Source organism: Megascapheus bottae, chromosome 2 (genome assembly GCF_031878675.1).
Source record: "Megascapheus bottae isolate mThoBot1 chromosome 2, mThoBot2.hap1, whole genome shotgun sequence".
In the NCBI taxonomy this organism is placed as follows: domain Eukaryota; kingdom Metazoa; phylum Chordata; class Mammalia; order Rodentia; family Geomyidae; genus Megascapheus; species Megascapheus bottae.
In genome coordinates this window covers 48,466,205-48,483,495 of record NC_143510.1, presented here as the reverse complement: position 1 = coordinate 48,483,495, position 17,291 = coordinate 48,466,205, and the positions used below count along the sequence as shown (strand labels likewise).

The window sequence follows — 17,291 nt, the reverse complement described above, 5'->3', positions numbered from 1 at the left end:
CATAATCTTTAAGAATGAACAAAGTCACAAGATAGCTTAATTTACACGACATTTGTTTTCTGTTGTCTTTTCATAATTTAGAAGTAAAAACAGAAGCTGACAAAGATGAAGACCATTCTGTTCTGAAACACAATTATTACTTGTAAATGAAATAACAGGCTTTAAAACATCTCACTGTTATTTGGTTCTTTTTCCTTCCTAGGGATGTGAAGATGGGCTATACACCCCACACACGTGCACATGCACACATTGCTTTTGGTCTTTTAAATCTTTAGTAATCAAGTTCATTTCCTTTGGGGTTAGATGTATTTTAAGATGGAATAAAAAAAGGTTCTTTTTTCCTGACCAGGGACTTGAGGGCAGCAGCAAGGGAATGACAAGAAGGGAAAGAGGGAATGATGAAAAGGGAAATCTTATTACTTTGCACCTGAAGAGCCACACAGCACTCAACTATGACTTTCCCATCATGTTATATCTATCAACTTGGGTAAATCTGAGCAAGTCTGAACCAGGGAAATGAGATCTACACAATTAAGACAGGCAAAATCTTATAGCTAAAGACTAAATTCAATCTACTTTTATTCCAGGATTACAGGACATTCCCAAACATGATTCCTCTCTGAATGAGAAAAATCCACAATGGAGGTTACATTGTTTCATGTCTAGAGACTGGACATACTGATGCAGTGATAATCTTTTTGTAGAGCTATTGAACGATGTCAACCACCAGGTTCTTGTGTTATATTCTTTGAGGAACAGCAAGCTTTGGTACTAGGAAGCAGAAGTGGAAGGGAGGCTGGAGCTGGAGGGCAGAGAGTAAGGGGCATGAGAAGTAGATGGAAAGGTTGAGGGGAAAGGAACAAGAAAATAGCTTTTCATTCTTTATCATCCTCTCAATTGTCACCCTTAGAGGGCATCTGCAGAGCAGGCTGGGGTATTTAAAGATTCATACACAAAAAGAGAGAAAGAAGGAAGACAATGTTCCAGAATGGTTAGAACCTGGCAATATGCCATAGAGCTTTCTCTTTCACCCCATTTTCCCATATGCAGATCTTGTGATTGGAGAACACTTTAAAAGGCATCTGTAAAAGTGTGTGTGTGTGTGTGTGTGTGTGTGTGTGTGTGTGTGTGTGTGTGCGTGTGATCCCCAAGGAGGAAAAAGAGCCAAACATGGGTGAGATGTGAGGCTTATGATTTAACTTACAAATAATTACATCATTTCAGATCAAAATGATCTTTATCATTATCAGCTTCTGCTTTTGCTTCTGCTTCTAGATTATGGAAAGACAGCAGAGACTAAGGCAATCCATGAATCTCCTTTTATGTGGTTCTGTTTGTTTGTGCCAGTACTGAGGCTTGAACTCTGGACCTTGTGCTCTTGCTTGGCTTTATCACTTGCAGCTAATACTCTACCACTTCAGCCATGCCTCCAGTTCAATGTGCACAGCAATATTTTGTGTTTATGTGCCAGTACTGAGGTTTGAACTCAGGGCCTCAAATTCTCAGCATTCTTGCTCATGGCTGCTGCTCTACCATATTTTCTTTTGTTCTTTATTCTTTTTTTTTCCAGTCCTGGGGCCTGAACTCAGGGCCTGAACACTGTCCTTGGGCTTTCTCAGGGCTAGAGCTCTACCACTTGAGCCACAGCACCACTTCTGACTTTTTCTATGTATGTGGTACTAAGGAATCGAATCCAGGTCTTTGTACTAGGCAAGCACTCTACCACTAGGCAAAACTCCTGGGCCCATCTACCATATTTTCTTGTTGACTTACATTAAAACTACATGCTGTGGCCTTGGCACAGTCTTCATTTTCCTAGACATCTAAGAAGCCCTGCCTTCTTGAAGCATTGCCCTTGCTTGGCTTCCCTGACAGGACCCTTTGCTTATTTCCCTTCTACTGCCCTGGCAGCTCCTTCTGAGGTTCTGTTGCTGTCTCCTCCTCAACCCAACTTGTAAACTCTGACTCTTTCTCTCTTTTGTAGCTATACTTTTCCCCTGGCTTTCAATGTCATTGGCTCCCCAATCTATGAGTCCAGAACCCTCCCTTCAGTTGTTTCACACAGCTGACTCCAGACTTCCTACTCAAGTGCTGATCATAGCCTGCCCCTCACAAAATCAAAATGCAGTCTCTATCTTGCTATGTGTCATCGCACTGGGAGCCAGTGGCTCACATCTACAATCCTAGCTAGCTTCTTAAGAGGCTGAAAACGAGAGGACTGACATTTGAGGAAAGCTCAAGCAGACATTTTTACAACCTGAGATTCTCATCTGAGAGCTGGGTGGGGAGGCACATACCTATCATCCTAGCTATAACAGGAAGCTTAAAACAGGCTTAAATGGAGGTGTATGCTAGGTAGAAGCCAGCCAGGTGCTAGTGGCTCACGTCTGTAAGCCTTGCTACACAGGAGGCTGAGATCTGAGGATTGTGGTTTGAAGCCAGCCTGGGCAGAAAAGTCCCTGTCAGACTCTTATCCACAATAAACTACTCAAAAAAGCTGGGAGTGGAGCTGTGGCTCAGGTAGTAGAGCACTAGCCTTGAGCAAAAAGCAGCTGAGGGACAGCACTCAGGTCCAGAGTTCAAGTCCCAGGACCAGCAAAACCAAAACCACAAAACATCACATGTCTAAACTCAAAGGTACCTTCTAACAATGTGGAAAAGGCCCTTCCTGATCCACCCACACCTCCAACTGACCTCACTGAGCTATAGACAGGACTCTTTACTCTTGAGCCAAAGGGCCCTGGAATTTTCTAGAACCCATACCACTCTTTCTTTACAGGGCCTGCCTTGCCTCTTCTCCCCTCCCTCCCTGCCAGTTGCCACCATCCACAATATGGTTGTCTCCATCTTATTTTAAATACCACCTTCTCAGAGAGGCCTTCTGATTGAAACCAAACTAACTAAAACCAAATCTCTTGGTTCTCTATAATACCAGGGATGACTGTATATTCCCATTATATAACTTATTACATTCTATAATTATTATGTTTGCTTTCTTAACTGTCTTGGCTACTTATTATCTATCTTGCCCCATTAGAATAAGTTCTTCAGGATAGGAATTTGTGTATCTGTTTGGGGATTCTGTATTCCCAGCACTCAGCTGGCTTCCTGACATAAAGGCACTCAGTGTCTGCATGAGAAGTGAATGATTACCGTTAAAACAGCTGTCATAAAGACAGAGCAGCCCATCAGCACAAAGATCATAAGGCCTGTCACTCTCTGCTCTCGGATGCCCAGGAACTTGGGCTGCTCCCCCGGGGCAGCGCACTCTGATTCCAGCTTGAGGCTGTTCACATGTGTGATGGACAGGACAGTCGCAGCCACAAACCAGGGCAGGCCCATAATGGAGCAGACACCTAGCATAACGCCCACCATCAGCAGGTCCAGGTGGTAGCCACAGCCTTTCTGTGAGGAAACAGAAGAATCAGTCACCATCAAAGAGCCAGCAACAGAGGGGCATATGGAACTGTGAGCTGAGGAGTGAGAGGGCTAAAGACAAAAAAGGCATATGGTAAAGTCTGGCAGTGCCTCCAGGTTGGAAAAGATCAGAGAAGAGAAAGGAAATCTTAGCCTATCCTGTGTATGCCAATATCCATTCTTAGCCTGCTGGCCCCAGATTTCTCCAAGTCTCACACATTCAGAGATCCATCATTCTCTGGAAGAGGGGCTACAGACCAAACCGCACCTTAACCATTCTAGGAGACATGTGTTGGAGGTCAATGCTTTTCATGACTTCTACCCCCCCACCAGATCCTCATCACACATGATGTGGATGAGAAAAGGACAGAGATGTTAGGCAACTCACTAACACGTGCTCTACAACTCACCCTAGCACACAGTAGCCCTTGGACTCAAGGAAACCCTGTGTCCGATGGGGTAATACCTGCGTCTAGAAAACAGTGGCCCACAGCCTGATGTGAACCTCAAGGAGATTAGTTGTACAAGTACTCATTCCACACGTGGGTTACTATAGGAACCACCAGGAACTTTGCCTACCTACTTCCCCACAGCTCAGAGAGAAGAGTAACAAAATCTAATCATCTTTCACCTCATACTATCTTATTCCACTCCAGGTTTATCTCCAACTCAATCTTTGTTACTAGTGGGAGGAGAATGAAAACCCCTTATAAGCCCCTTCTGTAACTTTTTATCTGGGCTCTACAGTTCCTGGTATACATACACTTACCCTAAAATAAAAATGAAACACAGGCTGCCACAGTAGTGCAGGTGAAAACCTCTTGTTACCTTCAGCTTGTGTTCCTTCCTGTTAATGATGACAGCTGTGATTTGTTGGTCCATGAATATCAAGATAGTGCAGAGGAGGGCTGGAATAATTGCAGCTATCACAGTCCACCAGGGATTGGGGCCAATAGGATTAATAATCCATCCTCGATCATCCCTTGTTGGCTAAAGGGAAAAAAAATTGAAATTTTGCTGGGTACCAGTGGCTCATGCCTGTAATCCTCGCTACCCAGGAGGCTGAAATCCAATGAGTATGGTTCAAAGCCAGCCCACACAGGAAAGCCTATAAGACTCATATCTCCAATCAAATACCAAAGAGCTAGGAGTGGAATTATGACTTGTATTAGAGTGTTAGCTTGGAGCAAAGAAGCTCAGGGACAAGTGCCCAGGCCCTGAGTTCAAGCCAAAAGGCTGGCATCATAAACAAATGAACTTTAAAAACCATTATTAGGCCAGGAGTTTGGCCTAGCGGTAGAGTACTTGCCTAGCATGCCTGAAGACCCAGGTTCGATTCCTCAGTATCACATACATAGAAAAAAGCCGGAAGTGGTGCTGAGGCTCAAGGGGTAGAGCTCTAGCCTTGAGAAATCCCAAGGACAATGCTCAGGCCCTGAGCTCAAGCCCAGGACTGGCAAAAAAAATTATTAACTATAGTCTCTAAAAGAAAGCAGATTAAACGAGAACATAATTTTACATTTCTTTTTATTACTTAAATAAGAATCCTTTTTTAAAATAGCCATGAAATACAGCAATTTATTTGAAATCTATGACCTGTTTTTCTTAATCCCTTTTGAAATAATTAATCTCAATCATGAAAGTCTTCTGGAATACTCATTAACTATCTTCCCTCTATGTATTCCCCAAGTCCCTGTGCTCAGAGAAAGCAACTTTATCCCATCATCAGCCCAAGAATATAATTAGCAACTAAATATGTTGCCAAAAAATAATGCCTTTAAAGACAAGTAAATACAAATAACTTAGACTGTCCTCTCCATAGCTCCTCTCCAGAAGCTGGATGGATGTAGACAGCACAGATGAAGACAGAGGCAGGCACATGCATTTCTTTGACTTAGACTGGATTAGTCCAAGGGCATTCTTCCATTAGCAGTAAAACAGAGGTGTTAAAAAGGCCAGAAGTGGTGCTGTGGTTCAAAAGGCAGAGCTCTAACCTTGAGAAAGCCCACTGACAGTGCTCAAGCCCTGAGTTTAAGCCCCAGGACTGGCATACACACACACAAAAAGAATCTAGAGATGATGTAAAGTGTATAGGATGTGTACATAAATTACATGAAAATAATACCCCATTTCATCTAAGCGACTTGAACACTTACATCCCCTATGGGTCCTTGGAACTAATCCCCTGTGGATACAGTGGAACAACTGCACCAGTCTTCAGACTGGGTCTTGGGAGCGCAGTCATGTGCTAGGCAAAGATGGAAAAAAAGGGTGGGGGGAGAGGGGAACACCAAAACACCACCTCTTGCTCTTGGTGTCTTACTGCTAAACCTAATTATTCAGGAAGCTGAGATCTCAGGATCATGGTTTGAAGCCAGTCCAGGCAGGATAAGCTGTGAAACTCTTATTAGCAATTAACTACCAAAAATGCTAGAAGTGGAGCTGTAGCTCAAGTGGCAGTGACAAGACTTGAGCAAAATTGCTCAGGGACAGTATTCAGGCCTGAGTTCAAGCCCTGAGACTTGTACACACACAGAAAAAGAATCATCACACTTCCTGTTTCCCAAAATTAGAGCCTGTCATTAGCAACATTTTCTTGGCCATTCTCCTATTTCCCTTTCTCATTTCTCCTTTAACTCCCAGAGGTCTCCCCAGATATCGCAGAAATTTAGTGCCTCTGACTATCTTAAATCTACCCATCAGGGAATTTTTCCAAGGATTGCTTAATGCTCCCAAATTATCTATTTTATATAAAATCCATTCCTCCTGGAGGGTTGCCCTCAGCTGAGTATTAGTGGGAAAGCTGACTGTGCTCAGTCACACAAAGATGAGAAGGCCAGGTCCTTGGGAATGTTAACCCCTAAATGTCTAAAACTAGTGGTATTTCAGCAAATTTAATCAGATTAAACAGACAAACACGGGAAAATACTCTTCACCTATTGTTTTTGAGGGAGAGAGACAAAGGGAAGCCAAAAGCCATCTGAAGCGGTCATCTCTCAAAAGTCAGGGACTGACTTTACTCCTTTATTCTTTCACTATCCTCTCCCACCTTCCTACTGTGTCTTAAATATATATTTGTATATATATATATATACTTTTATTATTATTAAGATGTTGTACAAAGAGGTTACCATTTCTTAAGTCAGGTAATGAGTACATTTCTTCCCTTGGAGAATGTCACCCCTTCCTTCATCTTCCCCCCATTTCCCCTTCCCATCACTGCCCACAAGCTCCATAGTTCATCTCTTTTGAAGTCACTGAATGCACCCAGGTTTTCTCTTCTTCCCTAGGAGTCTGAAGAACTGAGTGCAGCATTTCTAGCTTCTTTGTTTCCTTGAATTGAAGTAGATTTGGATATACACTCTGTGTGTGCGTGTGTGTGTGTGTGTGTGTGTGTGTGTGTGTGTGTGTGTGTGTGTGTGTGTGTTACTGGTGCTTGAATTCAGGGCCTGAGTGCTGTCCCTGAATGTTTTTGCTCAAGGCTAGCACTCTAGCACTTGAGCCACAGATCCACTTCCAAATTTGGGGGACTGCTTAGAGATATGAATCTCATGAACTTTCCTGCCCAGGCTGGCTTCAAACCACGATCCTCAGATCTCAGCCTCTTGAGTAACTAGGATTGAAAATCCTAGAATCACACAAATGGAAAATATGATTTGAAGAGCCATCCTGATTTACTTGGGCAGAGGCCCTGTACCCCAGATGAGGTTTCTCCTATTTCTATTCCCTACTGCCCAGCACAACCCCTGAGGGTCCTTTACATTTTTCCAGTGTCCTTAAATACCTCCTTCCTTAGTGAAGGTGGTATTGACTAGCCATTCCAGGGACCCAGGTTTCCACAATATCTGGCATATATTTATGTAAATAGGAACATTCTACTATTTTAAATCTTAACAATAAGTGATACTCATGCCTTTTAATAGTTTAATATTATTAATACTTGTTCATTAAATAAAAGTCTTTCTTATCTTCTCCTTCTTCCCTTCCTTCCTTTCCTCCTCTTTCTCCTCTCTCCCTCCCTCTCTCCCTCCGCCCCCTCTGTACCAGTACTAGTCTTGAACTCAGGGCCTCACAACCTTGCTCAGCTTTTTTTTTTTTTTTTTTTTTTTGCCAGTCCTGAGCCTTGAGCTCAGTGCTAAGCAGTATCCTTGACGGGCTTTCTCAAAGCTAGAACTCTACTACTTGAGCCACAGCACCACTTCTGGCTGAACCCAGGTCTTCATGCATGCTAGGCAAGGCAAGTACTCTACCACTAGGCCAAACTCCCAGCCCCAGCTTTTTTTTTTTTTTACTCTCAGGTGATGCTCTACCACTTGAGCCAAACCTCCATTTCTGCCTTATTTCTGATTAATTAAAAAGAAGAATCTCTTGGGTTTGTTTGCCCAGGCTGGCTTGAAACTTTGATCCTTAGATCGCAGCCTACTAAGTAGTTATGTTTTAGGTTTTCTGTTCTTTGACGTTGTTGGTCAGTCCATTTCCTTTTCTGAATGGCAAGGTCTAAGAAACAAGCTTCAGATGTAATGGACTGCAGAACTCATCTAGTAAGTGGACTATAAAAGTCCTTTGAGATAGACTGGACACAAGGACAGGAGAGCACAGGCTGTGATCTGTGCTCGTTTACCTTGAACACACTGGGAACCTGAAGCTTTGGTGATGGAACTCCAATCAAAAAATCAACAATCACCATTGTGAAGATAGTGAGGAAGACGGCGAAGTCACTCACTGTGGAGCGAACCTGGCACAAGAGAGAATTAGAACAGTGCTATAATACATTTAGTACAGTAGAAAAGGTTCAAATTTTTCAGAAAAAATAAATTTTACAGATGAATGAATACAAACATATTTAAATGATAGGAATGCATTCATATCCTCTATATATTTATCCATGAAGAAGAAACTCTGATAAATCTGCTGGACCCAAGACTCTGAAGAGAGCTGGACAGGGCATATAGACCCAGGTCCAAGTGAGAACTCTGAATAAGATTTTCTGGGAACAGTGAAGATCCACCATATTAACTAAGAGCAGCAGCAGCAGCAGCACTTCTCTCTCACACCCAGTACCTATCCCATCTGCAAATATTGCTGGCCTTTCAGGAAGACCCAGAATCTGAGCAGTCGAACCACCTCCATTGCTGCCCGGTCCAGATCAGCTCTTGTTGAGATAACTCAGCTGTCTCCTAACCTGCTTCTTCCTTCTTCTTTTACTGAGTTAAAAACCCAAAAGGGTTTTGCTGTCCCTTGGTTATCTCATATTGGTATAGTATCTCACCTTGTTATCTGATTTATTGAATTTATTTGTATTTGGATATTTGAAATTTGATAGGGAAGGGGGGAAAACCAAGACGGGTGGGGGGTGTGGGGGGGGGGGAGGGATACGGGTACCAAGACATGTGAAAGGGTGTCAATGTATGTGAATTAATGCACCTTCTATCTGGCAAATATCATGTAACCCTTTTACTAATTACAATAAAAAAAAAGACTAGATAAAAAAAAAGAAAGAAAATAAACGGGGCTGTAGTCTTTACCTGGGCTGCAGACCTCCCGGACCCCCCCCCCCAAAAAAAAAAAAAAACCCAAAAGGGGACTGAGAGTTTAGCCTAGTGGTAGAGTGCTTGCCTAGCATGCATGAAGACCAGGGTTCGATTTCTTGGTACCACATACATAGAAAAAGTCCGAAGTGGTGCTGTGGTTCAAGTGGTAGACTCTAGCCTCGAGAAAGCCTAGGAACAGTGTTTAGGCTTTGAGTTCAAGGCCCAGGAATGGCAAAAAATGGGGGGCAGGCATGGGTGGTTCATGCCTATAATCCTAGCTCCTTAGAAGGCTGAAATCTGAAAATCCCAGTTCAAAGCCAGCCTAGGCAGGAAAAGTCAGGGAGACTCTTATCTCTAATTAGCCACTAGTAAGCTGTAGTTTAAGGGTAGAGTACTATCCTTGAGTAAGAAAGATAACACCCAGGCCCTGAATTCAAACCCCAAGACCAGCACAAAACAAAAACAACAAAATCTAAAAGGCCTTCTTGCCTGAGAGGCCCTCCAAACTAGCAGCATCCCCTCTCCATTGCCTACTCCAGTGCCATGTTCTCCAGTGCTCCACTCACTCGGTTCTAGCTGCACAGACATCTTTGTTGGCTCTCAAATAGGCCAAGCTCATTTACACTCCAGGGTCTTTGTGCTTGCTTATCCCTCTACCTGGAAGCTTTTCATCCAGGTGAGCTCTTGGGTAGCTCCCTCACCCTCTTTAGGTTAACTCAAGTACCACCCTTTCCCTCTGTGAACTCAAAGGTCCTTAAAGAATCCAAGCTAATCACCCCCATTTACCATCTTCACAAGTCAGTTCCAGCTATTATATGCTAAGTGTGCCATAATTCTGCAAATGGAACTTAAGAGCATTCTGGAAATGAGAACAATATCCCTACTTTAAACTTACCTAGTACTTTTAAATCAAAACAAGTTTCATGTCTTCACTCCACACCACCGAGCTGTGAAAGGCTGCCAGAGCTGGCCCTAGTGTGGCTCCTGCGAGCGTCTGGAGCATTCCACACTGCACATCCACTGCCCGGCAGTATGGAGGCCAAGCACACGTCCCATTAGAGTCCTAACACAAGAGTTACACACAAGCATGCTACCTACTCTGGTTGGGAAATAACGGCTTGTCTTAAACGTCTTTAAGGTGCTTGAGAGGATGAAGGTGGTGAAGAAGAGAATACAGGACCAAAAAAGCACATCAGGAGTGTAGGGCCCGTGATGGCCACACGCAGATCCCAGGAACTCTCCATGCATCTTCTGGCATTCCTGGAGGGAGAAGCATTCTGGTGACCAAAGGTAGGCAACAAGGGAATGAGGCGCTGCTGCCTTTTGAGTCCACCACTCACTGCCAGCCCACAGTTGCTAGGAAGCTCAGCTGCCCGCAGTATCCACTTGACCTCCCTGCAGGTGGGAGGACTGGTGTCCTGCTCTTGAGGGACTCTTTCAAGTAGGGTACTACTGTGGTCCTAACGAGACACTGAAGAATGAAACTCTATGGGCTGGGAGTGTGGTTTAATGGTAGAGTGCTTGCCTTAGCATGCACGAAGCCCTGGTTTCGATTCCTCACTACCATATACATAGAAAAAGCCCAAAGGGGCTGGGAGTTTGCCCCAGTGGTAGAGTGCCTGCCTAGCATGCACAAAGACCCAGGTTCGATTCCTCAGTACCACATACATAGAAAAAAGCTGGAAGTGGTGTTGAGGCTCAAGTGGTAGAGCTCTAGCCTTGAGAAAATCCAAGGACAGTGCTCAGGCCCTGAGTTCAAACCCAATACTGGCAAAAAAAAAAAGCCCAAAGTGGTGCTGTGGTTCAAGTGGTAGAGTGCTAGACTTGAGCACAGAGAAGCTCAAAGACAGAGCCCCAGCCCTGACTTCAAGACCTAGTACTGGCAAAAAAAAGAAAAAACAAACGAAAACTACTGTCTTTAATGAGCATGTCTTCATGCCAGAGCCCAGCAGTCTATATGGTCTTTATTACAGAAGAGACCTTCCAAACCTGAATGTTTTTTAAGCCCTATAAAGCCTCATTCAGCTTCTGGCCTACATAGTTTCATCCAATAAATCTTTTAGAGGAATCACAGGGTAAAGCAAGCAAGAAGATTTCTTTTTTTTTTTTTAAGCTTTCTTTCTTAAATGCTATAATTCACCGAAATGTTGCTGCCTGTCCCCCGGAAGTGCCTCCCTCTGAAACCTGATCCTGATGCAGGGCACCTGGAAGCTGGCACACATACACTGGAGGACAGGTTCGCCCACTGCACTTGTGCTGTCACAATGTCGTGGTCCTTCCAGTACTGTAGGGTGTGATTGCTTGGATTCTCTGGAAGACTGCACCGGCAACTGAGGGGAAAGAAAAAAATCCCAAGGAAAGTAGTCACAGACTGGCTGGTTTTAGCCATGACTGGGTTAAAGGCTCTGTCAGAATCTGATTTCATCCTCTCTCTCTCTCTCCCTCTCCCTCTCCCTCTCTCCCTCTCCCTCTCCCTCTCCCTCTCCCTCTCCCTCTCCCTCTCCCTCTCCCTCTCCCTCTCCCTCTCCCTCTCCCTCTCCCTCTCCCTCTCCCTCTCCCTCTCCCTCTCCCTCTCTCTCTCTCTCTCTCTCTCTCTCTCTCTCTCTCTCTCTCTCTCTCTCTTCTCTCCCTCCTCCCCCCCCTCTCGCTTTGGACTTTTCTCAAGGCTAGCGCTCTACCACTTGAGCCACAGCACCACTTCCAACTTTTTCCTATGTATGTGGAACCGATGAATCAAACCCAGGTCTCTGTGCATGCTAGGCAAGCAACTCTACTACTAGGCCAAATTTCCGGTCCAGTCTCTCTCTGTGTTTTTTTATGCTTAATTGCAGATAAGAGTCTCACAGACTTACTGCTCCAGACTGGCTTTGAACTGGAATCCTCAGACCTCAGCCTCCTGAGTAGCTAGGATTATAGGCACCTCATGGAAAGAAGACACAGAGACACAAAGCCTCTAACTGTTCTCAGTGAAATGATCCAAGTATTACCATAGACACATAAACAGAAGACAAATCTATATTAGATTTTGCTTCATCTTTTTCAAATTATTTCCAATGCTAGGGTTTCGACATGTGGCATTGAATTTGCTAGAAAGTCATTCTAACAGCTCCGTTAGCTTCCTCAGGCCAGACCGAGCTGTCCACTAGCCTCCATGGGGTTTCTCAATCCTAACATGGTCAGCTGACTTCACAGCCATCCCTACCAGTTTTGTTTCATCTATGAATTTAATAAGCATATTTTTATGACAGAATTAAAGTTCAAGAAGACTTACATTGGTCAGAATAACAGGAGGAAAATATAATGAAAAGTAATGTGGATACTGAAAAACCTCAATTCCAGCCAGGCATGGGAGCATGAGCCTATGATTCCCGCACTCACTCAGAAGGCTGGAGCAGGAAGCTCATGAGTTAAGTACAAAAGAAACTATTTACATTTATAGATTCAAATTTATGTAAACATATTTATAATATGTACTTGTACTTAGATTTATGTAAATTAAAAAAATACTGTGCTTAAAAAATAGTAAATGTTGGCTGGGAACAGTGGCTCACACCTGTCATCCTAGCTACTCAGGGGGCTGAGATCTGAGGATCGCAGTTCAAAGCCAGCTCAGACACTAAAAACAGTGAGACTCTTATCTCTGATTAACTACTAGAAAACCAGGAGTGGCACTGTGGCTCAAGGGGTAGGGCAGTAGGCCTTGAGCTGAAGAGCTCAGGGACAGCACCCAGGCCTAGAGTTCAAGCCCCACAACTGACAAAAAACAAACAAACAACAAAAAAAAACAGTAAATGTTGAGCTGGGAAGGTGGCTTAGTGGCAGAGTGCTTGCCTAGCATGCATGAAGCCCTGAGTTCAATTCCTTAGTACCCCATACACAGAAAAAATTGGAAGTGGTACTCTAACTCAAGAGTTAAAGTGCTAGCCTTGAGCAAAAGAATCTCAGGGACAGTGCCCAGGCCCTGAGTTCAAGCCCTAGGACTGGCAAAAGCAAAATAAAACAGTAAATGTTAAAAAGATTTTGAACATCAATTGAAAATTTGAAACAAACATGATTCAGCAGATGGACAGCTAAACCATGAACATCTAGACAAAGGAACACTTCACTGCTCAAAGGCCAGGAAGAAAAACACAGAGGTTCCTGAATGCATACTATTAGTAAAAAAAAAAGCCAATCTGAAAGGGGTACATAATATATTTTTCCACCCATATGACATTCTGGAAAAGGTAAAATTAGAGATACGGTTCAAAGATCAGAGGATGTTTAGGTGAGACTATTCTTCAAGGCATTATAAAGCACATTTGTCAGAATTCATGAAATGCACAAGAGTTAATGCTAATTCTAATTTTTAGGTGATAATGATTTATCAGAAAAGATTTGCTAGCCAGGCACTGTTGATTCAAACCTGTAATCCTAGCTACTCAGGAGGCTGAGATCTGAGGATATTTGTTCAAAGCCAGCCTGGACAGGAAAGTCTGTGAGACTCTTACCTCAAATTAACCACCAGAAAAAACAGAAGTGGTGCTATGGCTCAAAGTAGGACAATGAACAAAAGAGCTCAGGGAATAATGCCCAGGCCCCAAGTTTAACATGACCACCACCAACAACAACAAAAAATAGATTTGCTAATCATAACAAATGTATCACTCTGGTGAAGATGGTGATAATGGTGCTAGGCATGTATGCATACAGAAACTTTGTGTTCAACTCTTACATGAACGTACAGCTGCTCTAAAGAGAAGAATCTTTTCATAACAGAAAAAAATATATATATCAACATAAAATCATTTGAAGAGCTGGAGAACCGTAGATTCACATCAACTCCTTATGAAACAAGGGTGAAATTCAATTAAGAAAAATACTATCCAGGGATGAGGATATAGCTCAGTGATGAAGACATGACCCATCTTATGCAAGGCCCTGAATGATACATAGACACACACACAGGAAAGAGCAGGAGAGGGCCAGAGAGAAGGGAAGGGAAAGGGGAGGTGGAAGGAAAAGAAAGAAAACTGTCACTTGAGCTTTATTCACAAAGAATTGGTTTCCAGACCCAGATGTAGTATCACATTCCTATCATTCTAGCACTTGAGAGATTCAAGCAGGAAGACCAAAAGTTCAAGGCCAGCTTGGATGATATCCTGAGACTCTGTCAGGAGAAGAAAGAGGCTCCCTCTGTCTGTCCTCCGTCACTTTTGACTGTTCTCCTCTAGCAGTCTTCCATGGTTCTTCTTCTACATTGGAGCTCTGTTCGCAGAGGGCCAAGACACTTCCTTAGCAGAAACTACAGGCACTGCCTGGCACACAAGAGCAGCCACTAAACTCAGGCCCTTTGCTCCATTTTTAATAAAGTGGGGGCCCAGGGGTTTGGTCTAGTGGTAGAGTGCTTGCCTAGCATGTACAAAGACCCGGGTTCAATTCCTCGGTACCACATACATAGAAAAAAGCCAGAAGTGGTGCTGAGGCTTAAGTGGTAGAGCTCTAGCCTTGAAAAAGTCCAAGGACAGTGCTCAGGCCCTGAGCTCAAGCCCAGGACTGGCAAAAAAAAAAAAAAAAAAGGAAAAGAAGATTAGGCTAAGAAAAAGCACAACTTACTAATAGAGGCTAAGGTGATCCAGCTGGCTGTGCATGTGGATAGGGTAGGTCTCCGCCAAGTGAATCAGCTTTTCTATTGCTTCATAGATGAAGATAATGCAAATCAGGGAAGCAAATGCTTCCTCAGTGAATCGGGTAATGTAGCAGACAAGGGAACTAGCATCTGTTGCCACAAGGACAATACACAGGAAGGCAGTCCACAGTCCAATGCAGGCTCGCAGGGAGAGGTATGAGAGGGTATAGTCTCTGAAACAAGACCAAAATTCATTTTTTAAAACATCATGGGTGGCTAGCACTAAGAAATAAAAGGTCAAACATGGTTAATTCGTCTCATGTTATCCACACCAGAACTGCAACCCACTTTATCCATACTACAGAATGCACACCTAAATAGTATCTTTGGGTTGGTTGTGTTTAAGATTTGCTTCAAGGAACAGGAGGTTTATCTCTGTAATTGTTGTTCTCAAGGTACCATGTGCAATTATTTCTTTCTTCTTTTTTTCCCCTTATGGTTAATCTCATGTGGTCACTTTATCTGACTTTGTTACCTGGTGTATTGTATATACGTTTGTTTATTTGAAATAGGGAAGGGAAGGGGGGAAAACAAGATGATTGGGAGGGGGTGGAGGGAGGCATCAATGTTTGAAAAATAATGCACCCACTACTTGACAAATGTAACTGTAACTCCTCTATATATTACCCCAACAATAAAATAAAATAAATAATAATAAAAAGATTGGATTCAAGGAGCTATTTGCTATAGTAAAGATACAGAAAGTGGAAGAGTAAGGAATCATCTCATGCACATTTCTGCCTTTACTAACCAACAAAATTATAAGCTTTCTTATAATAATAAAAAGGGACCTAGCTCTAGTCCCATGTACCCTTCCTTCTAACACAAAATGGAAAAAGAATTCTATAAGGAAGAAAAATAGGGCACTGCTAAGCCCCCACTGCCATAACCACCAGAATCAGAAGGGATTATAGGCCAAATTGAGAAAGGACTTGAAATGGCAATGGAGGAGAGCTAATTAATAAGGAATTTTTTCTTAGGGATCAAGACGGCAAAGGGACATGATTGAAGCGCTGTGCTTGTGGGTGTCGTGCTGCCTGTGCCTGTGCCTGCTATAGATGTGGGCCGGACAGACTCGAGTGCTTCTCCTTCAGGCTTCTCACAAGCCACAACTGACCATGTACTCATGAAGAAGGCCGGCATTTAGCCTTGGCAGTGCACTAACCACGTTCACTTAGAATTTTCAGAAGAAGAAATGTCTTACGTGCAGAATTTGAACAAAATCTTTTCAAACACAAGCACTGGCCCAGTACTTCCCAGGATGGTGAGAGGCTGTCCCGCAAACAAGGAATAGGCAATCCCTGTCATGGAGGCTCCAAATAAGGATTCCATTGTACTCTGAGGAGAGGAAAGAGAAAATCACTGAATCCACAGCCCATCAGTGAAGCACAATATCAGTTAATATAAACTCCTGACTTAGTGGCATGTATGCCTTGATCATTGTCTAATGCCCTTATAAACAGGCACCACTTAATAATTCAGGTGCCCAAATCATTTGCATAAGATTATTCAGTAAAGTTCTGCCCTTTGGTGACTCAATTTAGCATTTAAAAAAATATAGAAAAAGCACAGTGATGCTGTTCATGCTACAAGCTGTCACACCGTCCCTTCAAATCTTATTTTCAAAAGGCACCCATAGATTCATTTTCCTTTCTTGGAACAATTCATCTGGGCAACCAGCTACTAAGCAGAATACAGTGTGTACAAAAAGAAGACGCATGTACTTTCATACAAAGTCAGAAAACCCTGGTAATTCAGGAGAAAGAATCCAATCTCCTCAGTACAGGCCCGTGTAGTCCGCCAGCCCTATGGATGTGGCTGCCATGATACACTTTAAATCTTGTTTGTGTTGGATCATTAAAAGAAATGAAAAGCCCGGCATGGTGGGTCATGCCTATAATCCTAGCTACTCAGGAGGTTGAGATCTGAGGATTACGGTTCAAAGCCAGCCTGGGCACTAAAGTCTGTGAGACTCTTATCTCCAATTAACCTCTAGAAAACTGGAAGTGGTGCTGTGGCTCAATGGGTAGAATGGAAGCCTTGAGCTGAAAAGCTCAGGGACAGTGACCAGGCCCAAGGGTAGGGCAGTAGCCTTGAGCTAGAGCACAGGGACTGGGCCCAGGCACAGAGTTCAAGCCCCATGACCCACAAAAAGAAAGTAAAGGAAGGAAGGAAGGAAGGAAGGAAGGAAGCAAGGAAGGAAGGAAGGAAGGAAGGAAGGAAGGAAGGAAGGAAGGAAGGAAGGAAGGTAGACGTTCTTACTATGTGTCCCTCAGTAGCTTCTCCAAGTAATCCCCCAAAGGTGATGACAGGTGACATGCAGGCACAGTACAGGAACAGGAAGGAGGCCAGACACTGTAAGCTGAGTGCGTCCCTGTAGTCACTCCAGTACCACGGGGCCTTCCGCTTGATGTCCAGCACCAAGCCCCCAAACAGCCTGCGGAAACACGGCAAAGAGGCCTTCACCCAGCGCCTCTTCCACAAAAGCGCATGGACAGCACACATTTGAAGACATTTCAAATGTGCTCTGGACTGAGGGAGTACTTAGGCTCTGAGTCCAGGAGATCTCTCAGGGGTCAGCACAGACTTGATTTGCAAATCAAGGACATGACTTACAGCAAGTTTGAATGACTTCTCCCAAGCAGATAATTAATTTCTGTATGCCTATCACCCAT

General features: G+C 43.6%; 1 protein-coding gene across 1 annotated transcript in view; it reads right to left on the bottom strand.

Moving 5' to 3' along the window:
• Slc4a8 (solute carrier family 4 member 8) overlaps positions 1 to 17,291 on the bottom strand; it is a 63,304-nt gene that overhangs the window by 9,703 nt on the left and 36,310 nt on the right. Inside the window, exons 12-19 of the mRNA XM_090325944.1 lie at positions 16,879 to 17,053; positions 15,821 to 15,954; positions 14,544 to 14,789; positions 11,173 to 11,278; positions 10,047 to 10,208; positions 8,039 to 8,152; positions 4,246 to 4,407; positions 3,154 to 3,405 (exon numbers count right to left, since the gene is read on the bottom strand). Of these exons, the coding sequence (XP_090182070.1) occupies positions 3,154 to 3,405; positions 4,246 to 4,407; positions 8,039 to 8,152; positions 10,047 to 10,208; positions 11,173 to 11,278; positions 14,544 to 14,789; positions 15,821 to 15,954; positions 16,879 to 17,053 (1,351 nt within the window). The remainder of the gene's footprint in view (positions 1 to 3,153; positions 3,406 to 4,245; positions 4,408 to 8,038; positions 8,153 to 10,046; positions 10,209 to 11,172; positions 11,279 to 14,543; positions 14,790 to 15,820; positions 15,955 to 16,878; positions 17,054 to 17,291) is intronic.